Source organism: Curcuma longa, chromosome 2 (genome assembly GCF_044706935.1).
Source record: "Curcuma longa cultivar G26 ecotype Majalengka, Jawa Barat chromosome 2, ITB_CL_G26_1.1, whole genome shotgun sequence".
Lineage (NCBI taxonomy): Eukaryota > Viridiplantae > Streptophyta > Magnoliopsida > Zingiberales > Zingiberaceae > Curcuma > Curcuma longa.
In genome coordinates, this window is record NC_133862.1 from 12046709 (window position 1) to 12057894 (window position 11186).

Sequence of the window (11186 nt, forward strand, 5' to 3'; positions counted from 1 at the left end):
AATTCAAATAATACTCGCGTGTTAAATATCGACGACCAGATTTTCATAATTTATTCATACTGAAATTAATCATGTTCCATTGGATACCGATCTAAATATTTTCATATTTTTCTTATTAAAAGAGCATAATCTCGTATCGATTCGATCTGTAATATTCTGATATTAATGATTAAAAGACAATTTCAAGGTTATTAATGATTAAAGAGAAAAGAGTTTTAGATAAAGACAGCCATCAAATTACACAGAGGAAAGAACAATCGCCTAAATATTTCGGTTTTTAGTCACTTTATTGGTTTCCCTTTTATAACATAAATCCTTTATTTGCTGTCGAGGGAAACGATAAATATTTCGGTTTTTAGTCACTTTATTGGTTTCCCTTTTATAACATAAATCCTTTATTTGCTGTCGAGGGAAACGACGAAGTTTGAGCTTATTCAGAAGTTGCGTAGCAGGTCGACCAATCTCGCCAGGTTGAGGAAAGACGAGCCCCCCGGCCGCGCCGCCCTGTCCGCCGCCTCCTTCCACCCAGCCGCCCTCCTCCTCATCTCCCTCCCCTTCTCCCCGTTCCCCATCAGCTCCCTTATCAGCCCCTCCACGTCCTCCCTCTTCACGTTGTTGTCGATCTCCATCCCGTTCCCCCACTCCGTGCACGCGTACCTGCAGTTGGTCTGCTGCTCCGCGAAGAAGGGCCACGACAGCATCGCCACCCCGCCGACGATGCTTTCCAGCGTCGAGTTCCAGCCGCTGTGCGTCAGAAACCCTCCCACGGCGGCGTGGCCCAGCACCTGCCTCCTGAGGGCACCAGCTGGCCAGCATCCCGCGCTCCCGAGTCTTCTCCACGAACTCCGCCGGCAGCGCCGCCGCGTGCCCCCGCACCAGGTCCGGCCGGATCACCCACAAGAACTCGTACTCTGAGTCTGCCAACCCCCACGCGAACTCTACCAACTGCTCGTTGCTCATCACCGTGATGCTCCCGAAGTTGACGTACACCACCGAGCCTGGCGCGCGGCCGTCCAACCACTCCAAGCACCCGCTCTCCTCCTTCCAAAGGTTGGAGCGGAGCGAGGCGAGGGCGTCAGGAATCTGGTGGTGCTGGAGTAGCAAGGAGAGCGGGCCGACGGTGTAGATCGGGGGGAGGATTGCTGCCATCGCCTCCAGGACCGATCCCTCCAGCTCGTCGAAAGTATTCAAGATTACCCCTGCGGCGATGGCAGCGCGTTGTGCCTCGCGGTTGTCGTAGTTGAGCATGATGTCGTCCCGGTCGGTGGTCCGGATGAAGGACGGGAAGTCCCTCAGCCGCATGTTCTTCATTCCTGGCACCCAATCGATCGGAGTATCCAATACTCCGTTCGTGATGTCGCTTTCGTCTATAAACATGCACACACACAAAATTGTTGATTGCTAGTTAATTTTTGTGAAATTTAGAGAGAGACACAACAAGATTCGATTACGCTTGAGGGGCGTGAGGCCGCGGTCGATGAGGCGTTGGAAGTGGAGGTAGCCCATGAAGCCGCAGGCGCTGGTAGTCCAGAAGACGACCTCAGGGATGCGGAGCTCCCTGGCGGCGTCCAGGGTGAAGCTCATGACGCCGTCGGAGACGATGCAGGAGACGTGCGGCGCGTCGCCGCCGTCGGCGTTAAGGCGGTGCAGGAGGTCGAGAAACGGCAGGAGCGCGTGCTTGGAGATGGAGTCGCAGAGGGAGGGGATATCCTGCGTGGCGTCGGTGTCGGAGGGCGGGAGGCCGTCGGGGATGGACTCGAAGCGGAAGCCCGGGTCATCAGCCTCCGAAGGGACGACGGCGCCGGAGCGGAGCAGGCGCTTGTGGTTGAAGTGGGTGTTGACGAAGGTGATGTGGAAGCCGTAGAACCGGAGGAGCTTCGCCAGCTTCATCATCGGCGTGACGTGTCCCTGAGCAGGGTATGGGATGCACACCGCGTGAGGCTTCTTCCCCTGCCGACTCGGAGCGTCATCCATGACGACGCTTCTCCCCCTCTCTAATGGCTCCTCTGCTCTGGCCTGCGCCACTATATATATTAAGAAAGAGGCTTTTTCGCCATTAATGATCCTTGGAGTTTCATCAAGCTGGAAAGTGACAATTAAAATAACCAGTGGCGGTCGTGCTGGCCGAGGGAATGGAATGGATCATCTTGTAGATTTTCCCACACCTGGTCTCGTCGCTACGATACAAATTCACGTACGTATCTTCCTCAAACTTATAGAACTTGTGATTTAATGAGATCGTGTCTTGTTAGTTGACTTCGTGGTTGACTTGGTGCAACTAATTTGAGTCGTATGGTCTTCCCTATAAGGACATCAATAGTTGGATGTTGCATGCGATCCTTCAACAAAATCCTTTATGCATGTTAAGTCCTTGTAAAATAGCATAGACAAATTTAATAATTGAATATGATTATTTAAAGTTTGATTGTACTAAAACAATAAAACTACTAGGTCGATCCATTAAATTTTTTTATGTTCTCGTCTTAAAGTCCATCTTACTACAATTTTCTTAATCTGTTCGATGATCATATCATTTTTTTTGTGCTTGGAATCCACTTCTTATCATACCTTCATGCCATTTTGTCGAACCAAAATAACTTGTTTGCGCCAAATCAATCATCAACTAGATCTCGACGAGTCACAAACCTCATAAACTTTTACAAATTAATGCATAAGCTTATCAAACACATTAAAATAGTTTGTAAAACTTCAATATGTTGTAACTTCATCATTGTTTAGTATTCAATTGATCTCAATTTATTAGGATTTTTTGTTACTTAACATTTGATCAACTTTGACCTATCAAAACTTCATCATTATTTAACATCCAATCACTCTTGATCTGCCAAGACTTCATCCATATGTTAAGTGTTTAATCATTCATGATCCACTTGAACTTCACTTGTTGTGTCAACATCTTATTAGACTTCCGATCACCAAGTGTTTGGTCAACTGTGATCCATTTGAACTTTTCGTTTTGTGCCAAGTGTTCGGTCCTTCATGACCTACTTGGACCTTTTCATCTAAAGTCAGGTGTCCGATCCTCCATGACCCACATGGACTTCCTCTTACATGCCAAGTGTCTGATTAACCGTGACACACTTAATTGTCTTTGTTGTTGTCATGGGTGTTATGAGTCGATCAGACTCGACCCACCAAGTCCAAAACCGGCCTAAGTAGATGGCACGTTAGACAGAGGGTTGACTTAGCCTCACACCCCGACTTGCATCCTATCCTGATGGCCTCAACCTGATGCCTGGATTAGGTCGCAACCACACATTCCTTATTGGTCTCTCGTTTAGCCACCCGACTTGGCGATTAAGCTCAACTCAGTCTCTTGTTCAACCACCCAACTCGGTGGTTAGGCTTAACTCGATCTCTTGTTCAGCCACCTAACTCGACGATTAGGCTCAACTCGGGTAGGATGACCAACCTCTCCTGAGGCCTGATTTTACACCCGATGTCGAGCTCTGACTTCGAGGCTCCACTCTATCTTAGTCCTTAGCCCATCCCGACTCGAGCAACTCCACATTACTCTCTTAGCTAGTTGTACAACCACCCTAAGGATAGGGGTAATCATGTGATTGTTAGTACCGATGGAATCAAAATATCTCCACAATGACATGATATTATCCACTTTGGGCCTAAGCCCTCATGATTTTGTTCTTGGGCTCAATCCAAAAGGCCTCATGCCAATAGAGATATCTTATCCTTTTAAATTCATGATCTTTTCCATGTGTTTTCCATCCTTTTAAATTCATGATCTTTTCCATGTGTTTTAAATGTGAGACTATGTTTGCACCCTTGCAACCCAACAATCTCCCCCTCAAACAAAGGACCACAAGCCCCCTCAAACGGAAAGCCTCCGTTTGATGTCCGAATCCTTGACCCACCAGGACTTTCTGCCCCTCGGTCCACCCGACCTACTAGGACTTCCTGTCTAGTCGCAACTAGGACCTGCTTGGTGTCTTACCCACTAGGACTTTCTGCCCCTCGGTCCATCCGACCTACTAGGACTTCCTGCCTAGCTGCAACTAGGACTTTCTGCCCCTTATCCACCAGGACTTTCTGCCCCTCGGTCCTACTAGGACTTCCTACCTAGCTGCAACTAGGACTTTCTGCTTAGTGTCTGGTCCTCTCGATTCAGACACGGGAGCACCCACTTTCTTTGTTTAAGGTTCAACCCACATAGTTAGATCTGGATCATGGCTCTTTGGCTCTTCCGGCTGTTAGTCCAGTGAAGAGCAGCCTTACTCTGATACCACTTGTTAGTACCGATGGAATCAAAATATCTCCAAAATGACATGATATTGTCCACTTTGGGCCTAAGCCCTCATAATTTTGTTCTTGGGCTCAACCCAAAAGGCCTCATGCCAATAGAGATATCTTCCATCCTTTTAAATCATAATCTTTTCCATGTGTTTTAAATGTGGGACTATGTTTGCACCCTTGCAACCCAACAGTGATATGGTGGTTAGCCTATCCTCTTACCTTTGTGGCATGATGACTTAGTATAATGATGAATGACATGACTTTTCGTTATTATGACAATGATGTGATACTTTCCTCACCTGATGGGACACTTCTGACGAGATCTCTGCGCACGGATATTCTCCTTAATTAAGGACAAGACATGTCCTTACCCTTCTCTCACCCTCGCCTATATAACCCTCATTCTTTGCAGATACAAGTACGCATAGACATGTTGTTCTTTCAATTAAGATCCATCCCTTTCTTTCTCCCAAAATTAACTTGAGCGTCGAAGTAGTCGAGCCAGGACACCCCTGGCCTTCCTTCTCACTATCTTGGTGATTGCAGGATCGCGGAGCTCGTTATCTTCTTTCTTCTCGTCAGGTCAACTCTGGTGCTAGGTGACCAGTGACATGTCCAAGGGGTGATCTCAACAAGAACAGTTGTCAAATATCCTGTCAATCTTGGTTTACTTGACTCTTTTTCACCGTCAAATATCCAGTCAACTTTGACCGACTTAACATCCAAGTAATATATTGATTAAAAATTAAAACCCCAACTCGATCGAGTCAACTTGAGCTTTGTCAATCTGGTCAACCTTGACCAGGGGTTGATTGCACCAACAATCACTTTCTTGTCACTCCTTCAAGATGGTATGAATAGAACTAATCTCATGTGTAAAAGTATTAGAAGGGATATACAAATATCTAAAAAATTTTAATGTTAGTTCATAAAAAACTTATAATAGAGATGCAAAAAATTTAACATTATTCCAATATGCTCTTGTTGGCTTCCCATCAAAAGGCTTCAATTTTCTTTTAAGTTTACCATCTAATCCAAGTATCACCTATCATTTATTATTCAAAACGACATGTTAATCTATATATTGAATGATCTAATTTAAAACATAAATCTTGTTCATCAAACCTATCAAAAGTTCTTTTAAATTTTTGAGCTACGTTTAACATTAAGAAAGTTAAGTTTTATCTTGTTGGTACATTTAAACATAATGAGTTCTTACTTTCAATTTTTTCAATCTCTATATATTTTTTAAAATTGCTTAATCTAGAAGGGAATTCCTTAACATATTTAATCGCATTTCTAATCCTTATCACATATTAATTTATATATATCTTTTAAGTTATCAATAATAATCAAATTGATTATATAAGCTACACATCTCATAAAAATATATTCTCCCTTCAAAATAGTAGAATCTCAATTAGTCAATCTTTTTTCTACAACTATTGGTGGCAACATCATTTGAACTTATATTATCAATTGTAATAGTGAAAATTCAGTTAATTCCTCAACCTCTCAAGTAATTTTTAATGGTTAAAGTAATTATCTCACCTTTATGATTTATAATTAGACAAAAATTAAGAATTTTTTCTGCAACTTTCAATTTGCATCAATAAATTGAACTGTTAAATATATATAATTAATTTTTTGAATCGATATCCATATATCAATGATGATCAAAAATTTATTTGTGTTGAATCATGTGAGAAATTTTATAATTTTTCTTTTTTAATTGTATATCAAAAAATATCCACGGATACATAAATCCATCCCCATTTGGTAAAAAAATATAATTAAAAAAAGTAAATAGAAAAAAAAGTATTTTCGTCCTCTCAAATAATTAAACAGGACTCAGACTCACGTAGGTTGTCTAGACGCCCCACTATTCAATTTTGGCATGCTCAATGGTGAGGTCGGAGGTCAATTCTTGACTATAAGGACATCAACCGTAGGTCAACAATGTCCATCAACGGTAGGGTAACAATGCCCTTTATACAACATGTCAAAGTCCTTGTGAATTGAATAAGGGAACCAATGATTTAAAAAATAAAATATCTCCCATCTAAAAGATCGTTTAATTATCATGATTTACTCTCTTTAAATATTGAGGGATCGAGGTGAACGAGTCACTTATTGCCGCATTGTTAATTGAATGCATATATATTAATAGCATAGACAAATATAAAGGTTGAATATGATCCTATAAAGCTCTCCTTATTCTAAGCCGAACCATTAACTTTTGTTTATGTTCCTCCTTTTAAAATCCATTTTCTTAATCGAATCACAAACTTCCTAAGTAATCTAACAAGTCTTTTACAAATTTAATAGATAAGAATACCCAGATGAAACTCTTTGTCAAACACATCAAAATATCTTAATTTAATTTAACTAACTACTTGGAGGCCAATTGTCCTAATTAACACAAAATATATACCTTCATAAAAATTTAATCATTGTCCATGTACAATGAGCTTATGATTCGTATTAGGAAGGAAAAGTTAAAAATTGTAGGTAATTTGAAAGAAAATATATAAATAATAGGAGAATGATTTTGTCAAAATAATAATCATAAATACATGAGGCATGATTTAAGAAATCTCTAATAGGAAAATATAATTCCTCTTATTAGTTTAATATTATTAATTATTTTTATTTGATTTTTCTTTTTTGATCTACATATTTATCATAATTTTATTTTATCTAATTGAAATATTTATTAATTAGCATTATTGGTATTGTATCATTCTTAATATTTAACTCCTTTTAAAAAAAATTATGCATGCCTTGTTCAAAGAGTGAATGTAGAAAGTTTTTGAGCGAAAATCATAAAATCATTAAACATAATTATGACGACTATTTTTTTATCTCACATGTTGCATGCAAGAAATTTTAAACTTAAATATACATCTTTCATCTCATGGAAAAAAAACTATGAATTTTAGTGAAGGAATAAGTTTGAAAGATTATAATACCCTTTAATTAAAATGCTTTATATATCTATATACTATTATTAATTCACAAGTTTTTTTTCACGAGTATTTAATTTTAGATTTTGCAACTATTTCCTTTGCATTTTTGTTATGATTTTCTTTCAATCTTGCCGTGAATTATTATGTGTAGGATTCAGAATGCACTAGAGGAAATGAATAATACTTTACTTATTTAACTTAATCATCTTAAATTATTAGCATGCAGTCGTCGAAAATATGAAATGAAAGTAATAACAATAAAATCACAAAGGCAAACTAAAATTTAAGTGATCTAGTAACTCTTCAGGATTCCTTCTCCACGGTTTATATCTTGAATGCAAGTCATTATTTTTCTCCTGATCAGAAATTTTTCAAAAGTGAAAAAATCTGTTCAAATATGCATATATTAAATGAAGAGAAAGATTAAAGAAAATTTAATTAATAATGATAAAATAATATAAAATGTGTTTAAATATAGATGATTATATAATAAGGAAGAGTCCAATAATGTAGAAAATACATATAATCTATCCCACTCACTCGGTGGGATAAGACTTAATTGTAGTTGTTGTTATATATTTACTTTTTCTTTTTAATTTTTTTTAAGTACAATTATATATTTTTATTATGTTAATATAAATATTTTTAATGAATTCAAATTTTGTCAAATTAAACAATACTTTATATTGTCTAATAGGTCTCAATTTGTTTTTTATTTTAATATTTAATTTTATTCTTGGTCTTAATTAAGACCATGCATGAAATTGACATCCTAATTAATTATACCTTAAAACTATTCATATAACTTTGGACATTAAATAAGTAATGTCGTCTTCAAACATCAATCAGTTCATTCTAACAAAATATATAAAAACCACGAAGGCAAATTAAGAAAAAAAATTAGTTAAAAATTCCAAAGTTTTAGGAGGAATTAATCCAGAGAGAAACATACTTAGAAAATTATACCTATCCAATTTTGTAGAAACAGAACTCAATATGTTGATTAGATTTTTTTAAATTACAAATTAATTTGGGAAAGTTAAGATACCATCGCATTTTAAGGACAAATTTGAAAGAAAGGAATTAAGGGGTCAAAATAAAATATATCCAATCATTATGATTAGTCTAAATTAATTTTTATAACGAATTAATCATGAATAATTGAGTATTGTGACTGAAAACTATTTTGTTAAATTTAAATTTATTTTCCATAGATTTCTTTCCTTTTTTTTTGGAATGGAATTTAAAACTGAATAGAGAGTTTTTCTCAAAATTTTTCGTAACTGAATTTAAACTTCAATCTTCATGAACATCTATTTATAGATAGATATAGATAGATGTCTGCAGATGCATCTACATTGATTAATTGCTTTTGAAGAGTACTCTCTGCAAGATCAATGGCCTCCCACAATCTTCAACTCGGAAGTAGCAGCACCGCCGCTTCCGCCGCCAGTAACCAAGAAATCCTTAACTATGATCAATTGGCGGAGGTTTTCTCCTACCTCCCGGCCAAGAACCTCTCCCGCCTCCACCTCGTCTCCAAGTCCTTGCATAACATGATCACCTCCGATCCCCTCTTCCACCTCACGCAATCTTACCACAACGCCGCCACCGCCGCCATCATCGTGGAAACTTATTTTGGCCTGCAGTACTTCATCCTCGATCCGGACGCCGGCCTCCCCCCGGCCTCCTTAGATATCCTCTCCCCCTACGACGAGCCCTTCTGCCGGCCCTGCAGGATCCTTTGCTCCGCCGGCGGTCTCATCTTCTACCTGAGAAAAGACACTATTTTCTATAGGATATGCGCCTATAACCCCGTCCGTCGCGAGTCCTGGCTCATTCGTATTCCTCCCGACTGCGAGCTCGGACCGTGCTCCAGCTTGGCCGTCGAGTTCACCAACAACGTCGCGGGCGACTACAAGCTCGTCTACCTGACACTCGTCGAGCATTGGTCCGTCCGCCGGTTCCGCGTGTACGACTCGGCGGCCCAGGTTTGGACGAGGGACGAGGTGATCGGCTGCGGCTGCCGCGACATGAGGTTTGAGAATCCGGTGGTGCATCGAGGGTCCGTCTTCTGGGCCTCCGACTGCTTCATCTCCCAGTACACCAGCGTCGGTCCCTACGTGTTGTCATACGAGATCGCCACGGGGGTCACCGAGTTTCTGGCGATGCCCGAGCCCGACGACGGCGCTGCGGAGCCGGGCGACAATATCAGCGTGGCCGTCTGGGAGGAAATGGAATCGTGGCTGTGCCTAATGCATTACCGTCGACGTACCGGCACGTTCACGGCGTGGGGAAGGTCTGGTGATTCATGGGTGAAGCTGAACGAATTTGTTTACTTGGAGAAGCCAGAAGGCGTGGGGACGATGTTGGTGTGCGACGGCGGGAAGGAGAAAGGGATGGTGTTGGTGTTCAGCGTCAGAGATGAGGTTTACGTTTACTCGTTCAGACAGAAAGATCTAACAAGACTGGCGACGAGACCGGATCCGTGGTACCCTTACCTTCTTCGCCTACGCAAATACTCTGCGGCCTGCTTGCGGACGACAGGAGAAAGCCGATCGATCAAAGTACAGGAAACGCAGGAGATGGGGTCTGAGAGCGGCGGCGACCCAACAAGCCCGACAAGACAGTGATAATGATTTCTTTGAACGCGTTCTGGTCGACGTCGGGTTGAGGTGGTGAGAAGCGGATGGATGTGGGGAAGAGAAAGCTATGCTTGTGCTGATTGAGGCGGTGAGAAACGGAAGAGTATAGTATATTTAGTATGATAAAAATAGAATTCGTAATGTAATAAGATTCTATACTATTTCTTTTGTAATCGAGATTACAAATCTTAGCTCTTTTTTTTTTGTAATGCATTACATTCAGTGGCGTAGGCAGGGCTGGGCTTTATTGAGCTCCATACAGCCCAGTGCAACTCCACAAAGAGCCAATATATCCAGTAATTAATATATTTAATAATTAGAGTGTAAGTATATGGAATCAATCTAGTCCAACCCAATCCAACCTAATAATTAAAGTTAATACAGTCCAAATTTAATAAAAACTCTACTTATATGGTTTGATGAAAAAAAATTATCATGTATACATTATTTTTTTATATATAATTTAGCCCAGGACAGTTACAGATCCTGGCTACACCATTAATTATATTACATTATATTACAAGCCTGATTATCCCTTACCAAACATGTCCCTTAATGTAATCCATTCATTTGCATTGTATATAATGTTGTTATCTTTTAGACATGTATGGTTAAATTGGTTATAATGGACAAGGATTGAATTTAAATAAAGTTGAATGTCTTCTTTTATAATGTATGGTTAAGTTTTTCGATTTAACTTTTCATATATAATCATGAGATCGACGCCGCTAGAACGATGAATTTCACATTTTAATTTGCTACAGTAATTATATTATTATTAACTGTAGGGATCTGTTCATAAATTTTGATTATGTAATTAATTACACACCGTTAGATTATGAATATTGTTATAGTCGTCAAAAATAATTTCATTTGACAAATTAAAAATAGATTTATAAATGAATTTTCGATCCGTTTTTGAAAATATAGACGAAATATTTCTGCCTCAAAATTAGCCACGGGGCTTTCACTAACAGATTTTTGAGATAGATGGAATATTCTGTCTCAAACATGGTTTAGAGATGAAAAAATGACTTTCAAAAATAAAATTTTTTGTCTCTAAAATCCTGTTTTCTTGTAGTGGTGATTCATTTAGATATTATCAATCTCTCAATTCAAACTTTAAAATTTTTATCAAATCATTTTATATTTTAAATTTATTTGATTGATTATTGAATTTGATAATACAAACTTATTTATTTACTTAACATATTAATAAGAGTTTTATCGATGAACATAATTAAAAAATATTATTCGTGAATGTCATTCACAAATATTATTCATGAATGTTAACAAAATG

At 39.1% G+C, this 11186-nt stretch overlaps 1 protein-coding gene and 1 pseudogene across 1 annotated transcript; one reads left to right on the top strand and one right to left on the bottom strand.

Moving 5' to 3' along the window:
- Nucleotides 1–397: 397 nt before the first annotated feature.
- LOC141820640 (7-deoxyloganetin glucosyltransferase-like) lies at nucleotides 398–2013 on the bottom strand (annotated as a pseudogene).
- Nucleotides 2014–8638: 6625 nt separating this feature from the next.
- Nucleotides 8639–9874, top strand: LOC141821629 (uncharacterized). Its single transcript, XM_074708999.1, has one exon. It carries the CDS (start codon nucleotides 8639–8641, stop codon nucleotides 9872–9874), a length of 1236 nt encoding a protein of 411 aa, XP_074565100.1.
- The last annotated feature ends 1312 nt before the right edge of the window (nucleotides 9875–11186 follow it).

Excerpts from the sequence above, each read along its gene's own strand:
- LOC141821629 (XM_074708999.1), top strand. The coding sequence starts at position 8,639 with ATGGCCTCCCACAATCTTCAACTCGGAAGTAGCAGCACCGCCGCTTCC.